The sequence below is a fragment of the Ochotona curzoniae genome, unplaced genomic scaffold (genome assembly GCF_017591425.1).
Source record: "Ochotona curzoniae isolate NIBS_2020 unplaced genomic scaffold, NIBS_Ocur_1.0 contig_3520, whole genome shotgun sequence".
Taxonomy (NCBI): Eukaryota; Metazoa; Chordata; class Mammalia; order Lagomorpha; family Ochotonidae; genus Ochotona; species Ochotona curzoniae.
Window position 1 is genome coordinate 6,227,598 of NW_024465894.1, and position 18,060 is coordinate 6,245,657.

At 55.9% G+C, this 18,060-nt stretch overlaps 1 protein-coding gene across 1 annotated transcript in view; it reads left to right on the forward strand.

The window, feature by feature from the left end:
• The first annotated feature begins 10,920 nt into the window (after positions 1-10,920).
• CDH22 (cadherin 22) overlaps positions 10,921-18,060 on the forward strand; it is a 60,685-nt gene continuing 53,545 nt past the window's right edge. The window contains exon 1 of the mRNA XM_040981061.1: positions 10,921-11,280. Within this exon, the coding sequence (XP_040836995.1) occupies positions 10,984-11,280 (297 nt within the window). The 5' untranslated portion in view covers positions 10,921-10,983. The remainder of the gene's footprint in view (positions 11,281-18,060) is intronic.

Sequence of the window (18,060 nt, forward strand, 5' to 3'; positions counted from 1 at the left end):
AGTGAAAACCTGTGCAAGAATTAAGGCAAACCTCACTGACACAGCTTGGAGAACAAGAAACAAGATGCCAGAGCGTGTGTGCATTGTGAGCCTGTAATGCTGAACACCAAGCCAAAGGAAGCGAAGGTGCTCGGGAATGCGTTGCTAGGTGAGGCCTGGCAGACGACCCAAGGCAGAGGGAGCTGGGGTCAGGAAGGAACACGCGCTGGGGGCCTTGGAGGGGATCGACCTTCAGTGTTTTGATGGACGAGTGGACCTGCGGGCTGGTTCTGTTATTAATAAGCTGGGCATGTATGATTTGCATAGCTTTCAGCGTCCAGGCTGCTGTTCCCAATTTTAACTGATTACGAAAAGTTGGGAGAGGAGGGAGGAGGAGGAGGGAGGGAGGAGGAAGCTGAGGACAGGGAGTTGTGGCAGCAGGAGTGGGCTGGGGCCTGCGGGGGCTCTGCTTGGCTGGCACCACATGGGGCCCTGCCCCCACCCGACCGCGTTTGTAAAATGGAATAAATATTGACACGGCCAGGAGGGTGTTGCATTTGTCCTGATCACTGGGCTGCGGTGAGTTCTGACAGGGCGCGGTGTACAACAGCAGCGCGGGATGTAATTTCTACTGTCAACATGATGTACAGTGCGGCTCTGCCTGCGGCACTGGCATGTGGCTGGGGGACAGGTGCAGGCCAGGGAGCATGGGGCATGGACTCCCAGATGACTGCCCCCGGGGGCAAGTAAGTGATGCTATCACACATGTGTGGATGTGTATATTTACCTGTGTACACATGCGTGTTCAGAACTTGTGTGGGGATTCAGGCTTTGAGTAGAGACTCAGGGCTAGACCATGTCCATCGGACCATGGGCACGGGATGGGAAGAGAGCATAGTTCATACCCAGAGCCAGATGCAAGCCTGCCCTGCCCAACAGGCTCAAAGCCTCTCCTTGCCTGTCCGTTCCACCTCTTTGGCCACTGCTGTTTCAACTCCAGGCCTACTACTAACTAGCTGTGTGACTTGGGGCTCATGCCTCACCTTCTCTGAGCCACTGTTCCTCCTTCCTTTTGTAATAGAAATACTAGCAAGAGAGAGCTGCTGCCAGAACTAAGTCAGAACACTGATACAAAGTGTCCCACGTCGATCTAAGCGTTACCTCTTGTTATCAACTAATTGGCTGGCGCCGGGCCTGGCACCTAGTCAAAGCACTACAAAGGTCCCTATTATTACTCACCCTGACTCAGAATCAGCTCCGGCTAGGCCACCTGCCTCCTTTTGTTCCTGTGCGGTGTCTGATCTATCAGGGCTTCTCCACACAGGTGCGAAGCCCGGAACTTCAGCCACGGTGCCCTGCAGCTCAGCACTCCTCCCGGAGTGACACGAGATTGTGGCAGGGACAACAGTACCTTTCCAGATGGGGTGACGCTGAGAGCTAAATGATGCCAAGCACAGAAAGTACTCGAACAGTGCCTGGCTCTTAGTAGGTGACCAATGCACGTCTGACCACTAAAACCGAAGCAATTCTTCATGTGTCTTAGGTCCTCAGCCCCGCATCCGATCCATTGCCAAGTCTGGTTCGCTCTGATTCTTGAATTTTCCAAATCCAACCCCAGGCCAAGCTGCCCCTGCTGTCTTTCCCAGACTTCCTTCAGCAGGCACGCCCCCACCTCCCCCTTAGTCCCTGCCTGGGGCCTGATTCCCCACAACATACACTTCACCGTGCCTCACCTGCTAGTACCTGCGCCCAGCCTCCCCGTCCATCGCTCCAGACTTCCTTAACTCCCTGTCCAGCCCCTCATCACCCCTCACCCTTCAGCACCCTAAGTCTGGCTTAGCGTTTCCAGAAACATCCCCCCAACCCTCTGCCTGCCCCAGTTTTCAGCTCAAAAAGCCTGCCCCAGGGGACAGACCCTGACGGGCCTCACCCGTTCCCAGTGAGGTGGGGGGGCCCACAGCTGGGAAAGGGTGAGGAAGCCGTCCACATCTGGCTGGGAGTGCCTGAGCTGGAGTCTTGGCTCTGCTCTCAACACACCCAACTCCTGGACATCCCAGTGGCTCCCAAATGAAGTTAAATGAATAAATACAGTCGGAAAAACAAGGAAAGCTTACATGTGCAAGCAGTGTGGAGCTGCCCCGTACCTGGTAGGACTCAACCCATTTGGTAACTGCATCTTTGCTTGTGAGATGATGGTTGGATTACTACATGTAACAACATGCACACACGTGCACACACATACACACATACATGTATATACATGAATGCATGCGGAAGAAAGGGTCCGAGCAGGTGGAACCTGAAAAAGCCATCCAGGAGGAGGAGGCATGGCACTAGCCAGGGAATCCTTTCCTGTGTCCTTCAGTCCAGCCTCATCCACTCACTCCATCCACTCATAGGCACCAGTGTCCACTCTGGGCCCAGCTCTGAGTGTGGCTGAAAGGCAGTAATGGGTATTGGACGGTGGGCTCAGTCTCTGTGAGCTTCTGGCAATGGGGGGAGAGGGATGCTGATGGCAGGGAGGAGAAAGAAGCTGGGGGACAGAGTCGGCATGGTGGGTCAGGTGCAAGTGTCAGGCACCAAGGGAAGAGCATTCCTGGCCGTAGGGACAGCTGCCACCAAGGCTCAGAGGCCAAATCCAGGCTGCACTGCATCCCAGTTGTACAACCCCAGGTAGGTCCCACGGCCGCTTTGTGCCTCTGTTTATCAGTCTGAGAATAGGGAAGAAATGCTGACACCCACATCAGGAGGCAGTGCTGGGGGCGCTGAGCCTGAGAGTCGCTGTTTCTACAGCGTCTGGGCTGCAATGGGAAGGAGGGAGGGAGCAAGAGGGCTTGTGGGGGAGAACCGCCTGGGTTCTTCTAGGTAATACTCAGCGTGGGTGGAGGCAGGAGCGAGGCAGATCAGCCGCTGCCAATGCAGTCAATGAGCCCAGTGTGTGTGTGTGTGTGTGTGTGTGTGTGTGTGTGTGTGTGTGTGTGTACGCGTGTGTGCACGCACGCCCCAGCCACGCCCCTCCCCTCTCCCCAACCCTCACTCAGTTCCACAGCCCCAAAGCCTCAGAACATCTGAACCTGCATACAGACTCGCTCAGACATGTGCATTCCCTTCCATCCCAGGCTCCAGGAACAGTCCAGGAGCTCAGCCCTTCTGCGGTCCTTTGCCTTACCCTTCTGAGCACCCACTATGTGCAGGGCCTCATTCTCAGTGCTGGAACACAGGGCATGTGTGAGCTGCACCTGCCTGCTCTGTCAGCACTGCAGGCACATACATGCATGCACTGAGGCAGGACCCGGCGGGCTCTGGGGCAGGATAATACCCAGAAACAGAGGGCATCAGGAGGAGAGCCGACACAGGGTGCCCTGCCCTGCCCCCACCTCGCCCTGCATTACACAGGATCCTCTAGGTCCCCAGGGGATAGCCCGGAGCAGCTGGAAATAGCTCTCTCCTCCCTAGGGAGAAGGCAGCAGCCAAGCACAGGGAACCCTGAGTTGGATCCAGCGGGCACAATGCCCTCCTCGGGACCAGGACGGGGCAGACAGGAGCCAGCCTGCCAGGCATCGCTCCCACTGGCAGACCCAGGAGCCAGGCAGGCATGGAGAGAGGGCACTTATAAGCCGGATGTGCCAGACCAAGGGCATAAATGAATGAGCCCTTTACCCACTGGCCTGCAGCAGGTGGCAGCTGACCTTGGCCCCTAGGGTTTTTGGCGTTCTCAGATCAGGGTGCATGGTGCGCTCCAATAGCTATTGTTGAAGAGTCGTATGAGTGCAAGGGACCCTTGGGGCACCCATGGGGTGCTGGGAGTAAAGGGCACCAGCAGCATTTGTCACCTGATTGCAAACACAAGCAAGGTTGCTCTGCGTGATCATCACATTCGCGAAGATTTGAGGCGCTGCCAAAGGCCATGCACCTACACGTGCATCATCTTACACAGGGCCGGAGAGGCCAGTGGGATTATTACCATTTTTCAGATGTGCAAACTGAGTATCAGAGACAGGGAACCCATAGTGGCCAAGTCTCCCATCTGGAACTCAAATCCTGGTCTGACTTTGGCTCTGGAGGTCCTAGGTTCCCAGAATATGAACTTATGCATCCCCCCAAGACAGGGGCAGGGAGGAATGGGGAGGGTTTGGGGAAGAGGTGTGGGGAGGAACCCCAGGGGCCTTACAAAAGTTCCTGTGCTCCCTGCTACGCCCAGATCCTCTTCTTGGCCTTGGCTGAGGGAGAGACCCGGAGACAAACAAGGGATCCGTGGGTGGAGGGTGGGGCTGGACAAGGAACTCTCCCTGTCCCCAGGGAGACCGCCAGATGATGAATAGAGTCTGGAGGGCTGGAGCTGGCAGTCACACAGCCTTGGCAGCGGTGTCGCCAGCACACTGGAGAACAGAGAGAGGATGTGCTGCCCCCCAGCCCAGAGCCAGAAGGACACCATGTGGTGTCTGGGGCAGGGGAGGAGCCATGGGCAGTCAGCAGTGCTGGCTTCGGTCTGCAGCAAACCTGACCCAATCCACCCCACCCCATCACCTGAAGTTTGGCTCTGGGGGAAGGAGTGGATCTTTGTCCTTCAGAAGTCCTGCTGTCACAGCCGACACCTGCCAGGTGCGTCTGAGACAGTTCAGAGGAGGGAATCCGAGAGTCTGGAGGAGCGAGGGCTGGACCCAGGTGCACGACACCAAGTGGGTCAACTCAGTGGTCTACAGCATCACCAAGGACCAGGTGTGCATGTTTCCTTAGCAGATCTCTTGGTGTTGTGCCCTTCACCAGCCCAGAAAGGCTGCTACTGCTCCGGCCATTACCTACGCACACATGTAGGATGCAGAAAGCTTTTCCTTAAGACACTTTTTTTTTTTCTTTTTTTGAAGAGTCAGAAAGTTTCCCAGGAATTTCCCAGGAGATACTCCTGGTTCTGCCATCATCTGGAATCATGCTACGATAGGCATCCTAAGCCTGCAGGGAGAGGGGAAGGGCTGCTGCTGGTTTAGGCTCAGCAGGGTTCACAGGGCAGGGACTGATCCCGAGAGAGAAGGATGGGTGGAAATTGGCTGTTCTCAGTCAGCCTTGTCTGTGTTTCTCATCACGCTTTTTCACACCCCATAAACCCAGTCAGACCAGGCTGGGCTCTGTTCCCACGCATGCCCTGAGGTTTTCTCTGCTCACGCTCTTTCTTCTTCTGACGTCCTACCCAATCTCTGGTATCCACATCCTCCTTGCTTGTCAAAGATCAGCACCAAGGCCCCCCTCCTCCAGGCAGCCCTCCAGGGTACTCAGCTGTTTGGCAGTTCCTTCTCCCTGCAGGTCTGTGTGGGAGTTTCCCAGACTTCCCCTTTTCTTGTTGTCATTGTTTCTTAGATTGTCTTAAATTCTGGTCTCTCCTACTCATCTGTGAGTGTGTCTGTATTTTAATTCACAGGGCTGGGCCTGCAGAGGGAGGTCAGTACTTGCTCCTAGAATCGGCACACAGGAGAGGCCCCGCCTAGACTGAATGAAGGGGAGGCGTTGTGTCTTTGTGGCTCCGTTGCACTATCTGCTCCCTAGGGAAGGCTCTCTATGGGCTTGCAGAGTGAATGATTGAATGAAGTCTCTACCTGCTCACCAGCCCAATCTCCCCCTTGGTGCACGTGGAAATGCTTCGCCACTGCAGGGACCAGCTGGTCTCCAGAGTCCCCCTGAAGGCCCAGGACCACACCACATTCTAATAGCCAAAGGAGGGGGGATCCTGGCCCCCAGGTCTCTCCACTCTGCTTTTGCAGGGGTTGGTGTCAATGCAGGACCCAGAACTGGGTCCTTTGTGCATGGCCCCTCCTGCTCTGTGCCAGGCAGCAGGAGCATGGCCAGCAGTCTCCCCCTGGGGCTCTAAGGGAGCTGGGAGACAGGTAAGCACTGCCCAGGGTAGGACTGTTCTCTTCTTCCCACAGCTTCAGGTGCAGGCAATGAGTGGGCAGGGCAGGGCCTGGGCTACGGGGGCTATGGGGACTTTGCCTAGGTCTCCCATGTGGCTGCAAGCTCCCAAGCCCTTGGGCCATCTTCTGCTTTCCCAACCACAGTTCTCTGTTCTGATGTCACTTTCATGGCAGTCTTCCCTGACCACCCTGTGTAAATTATCATTTATGATAATAATGATGATAGATACACAGATAGCAAATCCCCCACTCCAGAAGTTGCCGTGTCTTGTGCCTGCTCTGTGCCGGTGCGAGCACTTGACCAGCCTCTGACTCCATCCCGGTCCATTTTCTGTAGCTGAGACTGGGTCAGAATGTCGGTTGGTTCACGATTCCAGAGCCAGGAAAGTTCAAGGGCCCAGCAGGGACATCTGATGAGGGTGTCACAGCACAGCAGCAGGTACAAGGACGAGTGAGCTCACGAGACGCCACTGGCTCCTTCACAGCTGGCCCCAGAAGCAGCAGGCCCAAGATTGAGCACCACTCTGCTGGTCCCACTTCACTGGCTGATCACCTCTGACCTACCACCTACGCTGGACCACAGTGGCAGTCCGGTCTTAGCACAGCCAGCCATCATGGTGTCTGTTGGCTGTTGGAGGTACCCCCTGGCCAGAGTCGGGACTCCACCTCAATTCCTTTCTTTCTTTTCCTTTCTTTTCTTTTCCTTTCTTTTCTTTCCTTTCCTTTTCTTTTCTCTTCTTTCTTTCTTTCTTTCTTTCTTTCTTTCTTTCTTTCTTTCTTTCTTTCTTTCTTTCTTTCTCTCTTTCTCTCTTTCTTTCTTTTAAATATTTATTTATTTTATTGGAAAAGTATATCTACAGAAAGAAGGAAAGACAGAATACTCTTCCATTCTCTGATTCCCCAGTGGCTACAGCTGAGCCAATCTGAAGCTAGGAGCCTCTTCTAGGTTTTCCATGCAGGTGCAAGGGTCCCATGGTCCTGGATCATCCTCTACTGCTTTCCCAGGCCACAAGCTGGGAGCTGGATGGGAAGTGGAACAGCCAAGGCATGAACTGGCATCCATATGGGATCCTGGCATATACAAGGGGAGTACTTAACCAACTGAGCCATCATACCAGGCCCTCCACTTTTTTCTTTTTCAACTCACGTTTGTGTGTGCAGCACATGAAGGTGCATCAGACACACACGTGACTGCATACACACAAAAACTGCATGCATAGAGGAGGCCCCACGATGAGGGGCAGGCACATGGCTGATGGGAAGCAGGACTAAGGAGTGGACAGGAGAGGCCAGCGTGAGCCACAGCAGGCCAGGGCTCAGTTCTTAATCTCCATTAGGATTAAACAGCTCTATGTACTGGGCTGAGACCTGCAGCCTGCAGAAGACAGCCTCCACGCCCTGGGTCTCACAGGAAACCCCCTTTCTACCCAGGAGGGTAGGTGTACCTGTTGCCTGTTGAGCTGGGGAGCCCCAAGGTTGACACCTACCAGGAAAGGTGCTGGAACGGGAGGAAATGAAAGTGAAGGCATGAGGAGGCCCCGTGCCTGCAGCAGCCCTGGCAGGGCTGTGCTAAGGCTGTGCAGACTTGGCTGGGGTCCAGGGCAGTTAGCCAGCACGCGAGGGAGGAGCTGGTGGCTGGGGCCTGAAGGCTCAGGTGCAGGCGGGAGGGCTGGGGAGCAGCCCCACAGTCACAGCACAGGATATGCCCGGACCTGGGCTGGGTCCAGAGAGCGCTATCCCACTTGGAGCATCCCATACTCTAAAGCCTTTGGTCCGGGCTGTCCTTTGCCCCTCACCACCCCCAAAGTCCACACCTCTGGATCCTTCCTGTGCTTTGGCATCCAATGTCTCACAGCCCCACCTCTCATCCATCCAGACTCAGCCAAATGCCGCCCCCTCTGAGAGGCCCTCCCTGATGTCCTGTTCTTCATTCCCTGCTTTATGTTTCTGCACACCCTCCACCTCTTGGCATGCCACTGTGGCTTCTTCCCCTTATCCTCTGCCCTCTTCACCAGGAGGTGGGATCCACGAGGACCAGGTTTTTACTTTGCTGATTGCTGTGTGCACAATGCCCAGCACAGGGCTGGGCACGGAGTGGCGCTGGGAACTAATGTGGAAAAGTAAATGGAGAATCAGAGAAAGATGCGTCTCTCACCTGGTGCGTGGCTGAATAAATGATGGCATTTTGCAGGCTTAGAGTGTGTTGAAGGAATGAATGAAATGCCATGCTCCCTCCCCACTCCTTCCCCACTTGTAGTAGGCACGAGTGCTTGATGAATGAATGAATTTCAGGTTGCCCCTCTCTTGCCTTCTCTCTAAGAAGGTTTTATCAACCAGGAAACCCAGACAAGGCAGGAGTGAGGAGAGTAGTCGGCAGAGCAACAGCAGCTGTTGCGGCCACTGGGGGCTCTCCCCGCACCCCATCCGCAGAGCCCAAGCCTGCTCTGAACGTTCCCTCCCCCGGCCTCTCTGCAGGGCTGCGAGGTGGCCTGGCACTGCCTGGGGGAGCCGTTCCCGCCACCGTGTTCACAGGGAAGTCATAAGCTCCAGGAAATGAAGGCTGCAGAGCGGCGCCTCCCCCTCACCCATAACTCCAGCCTCATTACGACCAGCCAGGCCGTAATGCGAGTCATCAAAGCCGGGTCCCCAGGGGCGAAGCACAGCTTGCAGGGAGTGGAGCAAGGCCAGCAGGGCGGGGCCCATCTCTGCGTCCAGTCCTGGGGTAAGGGGTCAGGAGGGACCTCTGGGGGCTCGAGGCAGGCTCACCCAGCTTCACTTCCCTTCCATTCTTCCCTCCAGACTGCTAACATCTTCCTGTTCTCACGCCCCAGAAACGCAACTTCACACCCCACCCCCCCAGCACTCCACTTTATCCCGCAACCCCCCTCCATAAAGCGTTTCCAGGACAGGCACCGGTCTTGGCTTTGGTGTCTCGTCGGAATGCATGCTTTTCACAAATATCTTGGGTTCTAGTTCTGACTCACTTCCACCCTGGGAGGCAGCAGGTGATGGCTCAAGGTCCCTGCCACCCACATGGGAGACCTGGAGGGAGCTCCCGGCTCCTGGCTGCAGCCACGTCCAGCTCTAGCCAGGTTTAGGAATTGAAGCAGCAGGTTGATGCTCGCTCTGTTTCTCTGCCTTTCAAATGAAATGAAGATAAACACAATTTAAAATAAAACACTTTTTAAAAAATTCTGGAGCCACCACTGAGGAAAAGTCCTGGGAAGCCAGGCATCTGCAGAATGGGTATAAAACACTCACTTTTGGAGCCACCACTCGTGCTCACTGACGGCTCACGGAGACACTGGGCCCAAGGCGTGACCTGATATCCTTCTCCCCTAGAGATTTGGCCCCTTTGTCTCCACCAATTAGTGCCAGGGACGAGTCCATCAGCCGCTGTCCATCACACAACCTCCAGTTTCCACTTAGCTCCCCAAATTGTCAGGACACCCCAGCCTGCAGGTGCCCTCTTTCCTCTGTGCACTCCTTCTAAGAAGCAGTCCTGGGCCCACAGTCCTGGGCCCACAGCAATAGCCTAGTGGCTAAATTCTTACCTTGCATGCACCAGGATCCCATGTCTGGGCTGCTCTATCCAGCTCCCTGCCTGTGGCCTGGGGAAGCAGCAGAGGACAGCCCAAAGCCTTGGGACCCTGCACCCATGTGGGAGACCCAAGAGAGACTCCTGGCTCCTGCCTTCGGATCGGCTTAGCTTCAGCTGTTGCGGCCACTTGGGGAGTGAACCAGCGGATGGAAGATCTTTCTCTCTGTGTTTCTGTCTTTCCGATACAAATAAATAAATCTTTTTTAAAAAGGCAGCCCTGATTGTTTCTCAGCCTTGTCCCCCTTCCAAACATCTGTGCCCACTCACTTTCCTGAGCCCATGGGTCTCCCATTTCCACACACAGAGAACCAACAGGTGTCTAGGCTGTTCCCAGCTGGGTTCTCATCATCTCCCCCAACCACCACTCCTCTCCCTCCCTCTCGACATCCAGACCCCACCTAGAGCAGAGTGGAAGCTGTGGGGGAGGAACGAGACTGCACCCCCTCACCTCCACTCGCTCCTCCTGTGCCCGAAATTCCTCCATTACAGCGGCATGGCTGTCCCCTGTAAACACCCACATTAAGCCATTAGTCATCATCACGGCTTGAGTAGGCATTAGTCCCTCCGATCCTTTCTTGCTGAAAGCAGGGCCTGATGGAGGGAGGGAAAGCGATGGATGGACCCTGGGGCAATGTGGGGCTGCTGGTTCTGCTGGCTCAGAGAGGCTGTGCCCCTGCCCAGAGCCACACAGTGTGCCTCCAAGCCAGGTCCTGGGCACTCAGGGGCTCCCTGGGCTGCTAGGAGAGGCAGGAGCTGCCATGGCAGCTGGGAGCTGGACTCCAGGCACTTGGAAGGTGGGCGTGGCTGTGGAAGGGGTGCTCTGGAAATCTCGGTGTGGGAGCATTCAAAATGGAAGATTTCGGCGAGGCTGGGCCAGTGAGGCTGCCAGCCAGAGGGACAATGAGAGAACCGGCCAGGCCCCTGTCCCTGTATGCATAGGTTTTGAGACTGGACCACTGAGAGGGAACTGGGGTGGTGAAGTGGAGGAGGTGGGGAGCCACTGGGGTGGGGGGCCACCTGCAAGATCAGGGCCCATGGTGGTCACCCTTGTATCTACCCAGCCTGGTCCAGTGCCAGGCATGACCACTGGAGTAGGCATCCCAGAGCACCTGCAGGGCTGGGCGCAGCACTGGCTCCCTGCACCTGAGCACCCCTCTGATGCTTTCTCTCTTTTTTTGCAGGCCCCACATGGATCAGAACAGCCTCTAGTCCCGGACCGGCGGGCCCCCACCCACAGCCGCTCTGTGCAGGGACTATGGCACACCGAGGCCTCCAGAACCGCCAAAGGGCTACCTGGTAACCTGGTTCGCGGTGCGGCAAGGGGGTCGTGGGCAGGGAACCCCTGGCGTTGTCCATGCCTGGGGTGTGGCCGCGCCCCCGCCGCCTCCAGCCGGGCGCCCCCGCCGCGGGACGATGCGCAGGGCTGCGGACTTGTCCACCATGTGACACGGCACCACTTCGCCGTGCGACCCAGCGGCGGCGCCCGGGTACCTCCCGTCCATGCTCCTGGGCCCGGGCCCGCGCAGCCCAAGCATGAGGCCCGACGGCAGGGGACGCTGGGCCGGAGCCACGTTGTCGCCTGCGCTGCTGCTGCTGCTGCTGCTACTGCTGCTGCTGCCGCCGCCGCCGCCGCCACTACTGGGGCGCCTGTGGGCGGCGGGTACCCCCGCGCCTTCGTCGTCTGGGGTGAAGCAGGATGGTGCACTGGGCGCGGGCCGCGTCAAGCGCGGCTGGGTGTGGAACCAGTTCTTCGTGGTGGAAGAGTACACGGGCACGGAGCCCCTGTACGTGGGCAAGGTAAGAGGGACACGCACTGCCCGATTGAGAGAGCCCAGTCCCGTGGCGTTTAAATACCAGCCCTGGCACCTCTTGCCTGCTGCTCTCTGGACAGGGACATCCGAGTGGTCAGGAAACCATCCCCCACGGTGGCCCTCGGCTCCTTCTCATTTTAGAGAACTGCAGGTGAGCAGCGCCGCGTGTGGTGGAGTGAGATGCATTTGCGGATAGAAACACTGTGACAGATCCCGGCGTGTCTACACACGAATCCTGGTCACTCTGCTCCAAACGGGCTTCGTCGCCTTCCCTCCTCCCTGGGCTCAGGTCCAAATTCCATCCTGTTTCCTGCAGAGACTGGGCTCCTCTTCCAACCTCATCTCCAACCTCTGCCCCCCCCAACTCCTGCAGCCCCACCTCCTCAGAGGAGAGGGATGTTGAGCCTTACTGTCCCTCTGATGTCCCACAAAGTCCTGCTGCAATCTTTTCAATGCCCCATACACTCTCTCACCACTGTTCCCATGCCTCCGTTCAAATGCCTCCTCCTCAGAGAAGCCCTCCTTGACCACCAGGCCAGACAGGTGCCCTTGCTGGGTGCCTGGGGGAGTCTCCCTCGTAGCACTTCCATTGTGCATGTGTTTGCTTGATTGTGCAATTGATGTGCATCTTTGCTATCAGATCGGGCTTGCTCTGCGCGCCGATTCCCACCCCAGGGCTTAGTGCAGACCTTGCTCACAAATGGCGTTGAATGAACAAGTGAACTCTGAGTGAATGCCTGTTGACCTGGCTGGCAATTGGTGCCTTAGAAGAAGTGTCAGGAGCTGAGAAGGTCTTTCCCACATCCGCTCGATCTCTGAGCCTCTTGGATGATGTTGGGGATGCAGGTGTGGAAGGCCAGGCTTCTGCCATTTAGGGCACGGTCCTCCCTCCTCCCACCCCCCAGTGTGTCCCTTGGCTGGCTTTGCAGAGGAGGGCACGCCTGACCTGAGTTTTGAGGTATGAGTAAGAGTTTGTTTGTTGGGCTGGTAGAGAAGAGAGTATAGCCCATGCGGAGTCTTGGAGACTGAAAGAGGTTGGGCTTTTCCGAGACCAGTAGGCAGCTGTGGTAGAGTAGAGGGTTCTGTAAGGCGTGGCAGTGGGGTGGGTCCCAGGCACAGTTCTGTGACTGCTGTTCAGACATCCGTGTCAGCCACTGGTGGTAGATGGGAGGCCCAACACAGGACTTCCTGTGTGCTCACGGGAACCTGAGAATTGGAGGTCAGGGCAGCCCTGAGGCTTAGGGGTCAGGACCCTCGACCAAGGGCAATGTTCAGATGTCAGCCTGGGTCCACCCACCCTGCAGGAAACCTGGGTTTTCTCTGCTGCAGACCCTGTAAGCTGTGCTCCTGAGCGATGCTCCCTGCCGTGCTGAGCACACCGAGGACTTGACAGTGGAGCTCGCACAGGTCCAGGGCCCTAGTTCAGACCATCCGGCTGCCTGGTGGCAGAACCCAGGTCACTGATGGTGACATTGTCATCTCTGGGGCAGGAGCCCAGTCCCGCCCTCGTCTCCTGGAGCCACAGGCTTCGGGTGATGGGAAGGTCTTGCCACACCCCTTTGCTGTGAAATGAGACTGACATCCAGAGACCAGGAAGATCATGCCATGTAGGACCAACCTGAAAAACTAGGGTTCCTGTCATGGGCTCTGTGCCCACTGCAGGGATCCCAGCATGGTACCAGGTATGTGTGGGGGGCTTTTCCTCCTCCTGACCTTCTCCCAGAGGCCTCGCACAAAGCATCCCTGCAGGGAGGAACAAGCTGGCATCTCTGCCAAGGTTTGGCTGATTCCCACTTTCTTGTAGAACTGGTGTGAGTGGTGCAGGAGCCGCCCAGAACAAGACTGCCTGGGCTTCAGTCCTGCTCTGCTGCTGTGGCCGCCTTCACTGTCTGGCCTTGCTTTTTGTGTGTTGAGAGCCACCTCAAAGGGCCATGCTGAATTCAGCAAGTTGGGGCAGGCTGAGAGCCCAAGGTAGCACCGGGCTCCATAACCGCCAGGCAACAGCTTTTGTGGTTCTAAGTCTGGCCCCATACACCCAGCATCTTGAATGTACCCCTCTCCAGGGGATGGAGAATGTTCTGCTCATAGGCTGAGTGAGAAAACTTCTGCGCTGGCTCTGCCGTGGCCTCTGTAGGCAAGACTCAAAATTCAATAAATCCGTAGTAGGCTAATTTTTAAGTTGATCATCTTGAATGGCCTGTGAATGATGTTATAAACACCCTCCAGTGGCCCTTGGCTTTAAAAAGGTTCCCCATTCACACACTGCTCCCCTTTACCCCCAAAGGCCTTGGCCACCTGCTCTCCTGGTTCCTGACCACCAAGTGAGGGGAGGTGGCCGATGGCCCACTCTGCACCCCAGGAATGGGATTCTAGCTGTCCAAGGGCCACCTGTGTTGTTTTCAGCCGAGCCCCGCGTGTGCACAAGGACTGAACACACACATGTGTGCACACATACACACACGCATTCCTGCCACACTCTCTCACTCTTCAGGGAGAAAGGACTTCTCAGTTAATTCACTGCTTCCTGGTACCCCCCCTCCCCGCCCCCACTCCAGGGAGCCGCACAGAGCATCCGTCCTTGTCGGATTCCAAAGGTAGCTTAGCAACAGCACCAGCACCAGTGAACCCCGGGCGCCCAACGGTAACCTATTTTACAGCCGCCTCTTCCATCACTCACCGCCAGGTTCCTGTCGGCACCCACAGGAACTGCCGAGCCCCCTGTGGTCGTCACTGTCGCCAAAGCCCCCTCCCCCAGCTTCCTCCCCAGCCCTGCCCCTTTGGCATGGCCCGCCCTCGCCCCTTCTTACAACACCCACCCTCAAAGCAACACCCCCACCCCCAGCATTTCCATAAAATCTGGGTCCCTTGACTAATCCCTTTTCCTAACTGTAATTTCCCCCGAGGCTTCTGTCAGTTGAATGTGGATTTTGTAGGATTTTTAAATTTTTTTTTTTAACATAGACTTATGGGGTCAGCACTTAGGACCGGCTCCTGTGGGTGGTGAGATCTATTTTAGATATATGGCAGGATTAAAGCGGGGAGGAAAGCAGATTTAATTAAGTTGCTAATATTTAAAGAAAATTGATGAACTCCTGGTTTACGAGTAGCACAGGCGCAGACAGACCCCGCACATTCTGGGGGAGGCTTTTTATTTGATTTGCTTTCCGTTTAAATCCTGGGCTCGTTTTATTTGCGTAGCCATGCTGTCCGTTTAATTGTCTTTAATAAGGAAAACGTACCTCTGCTCGCATTTGATTTTGATTTAATTAGGAGGAAGTAATTAATGGCCTCGTAAAGCCCGCGTTTCAGCCCCCTGGGATGAGAAGCCATCGCGCACAGGGTTTTCCCCTTTGTTTATGATCGCGGGCTGGGGTGTGGCCAGGGGGCGGGGGACAAGAAGGACCGGCCCCTCCCAGCTCGGCCTCACTTGATGTAATGGAAAGAACCCTGACCATGTTGTCAGGGGTCTGTCTCAGGTTAGCTGTGGATCCTCTCTGGATCTCAGTTTGCTAAACTGTGCAATGGAAGAGAATGACCTTAGATTACAAGGTCTTCATGAGATAATGGTCTCTGTACCTGGAGCGTGGCAGGTGCCCCATGAGCCTGGTTTGAGCAGAGTGACTGAGGCCTCCAGAAAGCCTGGAGCCAGTCGGGGAATTCCAAACACGGTCACATGTCTCATCATGTACACAGGAGGCTTGCTGCTGGGCCCTGTGTGGGTGCAGGGGAAATAGAACATAGGATCTTGCCATTTCACACTGGTGCACACACGCACGTGCACATGTCCAGATCTCCCTACCCGGTGTCTTCCCTGCAGGCCTTGTCAGGACCCCTAGTGTGTGCGGACACAGGGAGTTAGAGATGAAGCAAATTTGGGCCTATTCCCCGTGGACTCAGAGAGGCAACTCTGAGATGTTCCAAGGGAGCATGGGATACAGGGCCAGGTGTAAGGGGCACAGAATGGGGCGAGGCATCCTATAGGGCATTCAAGAGGGCTACCTGGAGGAGGAGACTGACTCTGAGAGACAAGAAGGTGTTGCATAATAGCCCCTGGATTTCCAAGGTGCTAGGATTTTGTTCAAGGTTCTTGCCTCAGGAAATGGGCTGAATGAACTGGCTGACCCCACAGGCTATCCTGGGCCTGGGTCAGGAAAGGGAGAAGCAACCCAGTGGCTCTGAGTACCCGTAATGTGCCAAGAGCTGCCACATGTCCTAAGCCTCCAGCATCCGTGGGCAGCAAAATGAGCCCCGAGCAGAGATGAAAAATAGACAGAAGCAACCTCAACAGCCCCTGGTGACCGAATCTCCTGATTGGCCATTTGAGGCTTTTTTCCCTCAATGATGCAATGGGAATTCTGAGAGGGGAAGCCCGCTGGGTACAAAGATTGGCCACCCCCTTTCCCAAGCCTCTCCTTCCTCCTTGCTCCCTCTTCCACCAGAGTCCCAGTGGCTGCCAAGGTGCCAAGCTGTAGCATTCTTTTCACCTGGAAAATGGGGCTACAGTCCCGTATTTCCCCAAATCAAGCCAGCTCTCAACACTCGGCCTGTGATGCTTATCTCGCATAGCAGGTGTTCACAGAACCAGAGCCCAGAACTCCGGCCCCTGCCCACAGCTGAGAGGTTTGAGAGCCAAGTATACATCTTCCCCGTGCCAGAACCAGGAGTTCAGGCAGGCCCAGTGGGCAGCCTGCATCTGCAGCTGCAAACCCTTTTACTCCTGGCTCCCCAGAGACCAGACGCCTGGAACCTGATGATGTCACTGCCAGGCCCACTCCCCTCTCCCCACCCCTCCCTGATTAGTGAGCCCTGTCCAAATCTGACTTAAAATGTCAGGGGCTGCACGGATATATGCAAACCCAAGGCACTGAAGAGGAAAGGAAAGAGCTGCTAACACCCTGTGGCGTCATGGCAAAGCTGCTCTCAGTAGTCACCTCACACCTGTCGCTGGGCGAACTTGCACTGGTGTCTCAGGTCAGCAGCCTGCCTGAGGTCCCAGCATCAGCGAGCAGCAGAGTCCGGAGCTTGGCTGCATGGCAGAGCTGATGCCCTCATCCCTCTGGGTCTCAGCTCTCACATCTGAGAAATGGGAATGCTAATGTCCCCCAGGGCGATGGCAAAGGCTGACATAATGATAACTCTTGAAGCACATGCCCTCTACTCGGCACCTACTGATCCATGATGCTCAGGTATGTTCAGAGACTTTAGCGGACAGCCCTGCCCTGCCTGGGAAGTAGGGGGCGGCTCCGCGCCCAGGAGGCAAGGGATCCCCTTGTCCCAGTTCACCTTCCCCTGGCCCAGCGTAAATAGCAAAGGCGAGAGATGGGCAGGTCCTCTGTCCCCGGCTGCCAGTGATTCAGGGCCGACATCCTGAGATAATTTTATTGGGGGCATTAAACTGAGTTATGAGGTTTTTACAATGCAGCCACTTATGAGAAATCTATTAACAGTAACTGGACAGGAAGGAGGCTCCTCAGTGGAGCCCAAGACGGGCATTAATTGGGGCAATCTATAACAGGACGGGGACCCGGGAAGGTTCCACAGCCGCCTCCCTTCACTCCCCGCAATTTCTGCTGAGAATCAGCAGAGTCGCCAAAAAGAGAGAGATGCCCATTAATCGGCTAATGAAATATGAAAATGTTTATGGGCCATTCAATCTTCCAAATGGCACTTCTATAATCCACCTCTCAGACACAAAGTTCCATCGGCAGAATTTACACCCCAGCTTCTCCTGCATGGCCAGGGGCGCGTCTCTGTCCCCTCCTGACCACTTGGTCTGCACCTGTTCTCCAGCTCAGGATCATGTGGTAGACGGAGAGTGGCCACAGCACCCTGATCCAAAAGAGGCTTTTGAGAGTCTCTCATCTGCTCCCCGTTACCTCTGCAGCAGGGGGTGCAGGGACCTGCTCACACTGCTCCCTCAGGGTGCACTGTCCTCCACTCAGGCCTGACTTGGAGATTGGGCCATCAGCCACTAAGGGCTCGGATGTGTCTGTTTGCAAGAGCTGGTTCCTGACCCGGAAGAACTCAGTGTGGTGAAAACAGCCTGGATTAAATCCCAGTTCTACACAGCTACCATGTAGTGAGAATATAACCCAAGAGTACAATAGCAATGGCTGCTATATTCTGGGCACTTATGTCCAGGCAGGGCTGACCGCCACTGACGGAGCCGGGCTGGTCGTGAAGTAGTGGGAGACCCTCACACCTGCAGGATGCAATCTCTGTCCTCTCCCTCACCCCAACTTGGGGCCCCTCGGGTGCAGCTAGAAGGTCCCTGCCTGGCCCAGCCAGGGCTGCACTGCAGCGTCGCTCTGTGGGCAGTGCTGTGGTTGGTGCCAGTGGCCACCGAGGTCTCACATGGGTTCTCACTTTAGCGAGCTCCTCCATCCCTCCCAGAGATGCTGTCTTGGTTGCCATGTGACGGCAGAGGTGACTGTCACCTGGAGAGGGGCAGTGACTTATCCGAGGACACTCAGGTGAATGGTGCAGCTCAGACCACTCCTCCACGGCTCTGGCCTTGAGGGATCATCCCACATCAGGGATCCTCGGTAGGAAAAGGAGGGAAAAAAATGAGTAAAACGCAAATAGCAAGTTTACTGTAAAAGAGTATTTGAAGAAAGACTCCTGGGACTGGGGTTTGGCAAAGCAAGAAAAGCTGCCAACTGGGGACCCAGCATCCTGTATGGGTGCCAGTTCATGTCCCGGCTGTTCTACTTCGCATCCAGCTTCCTCCTTGTGGCCCGGGAAAGCATCAGAGGATGGTTTTGAG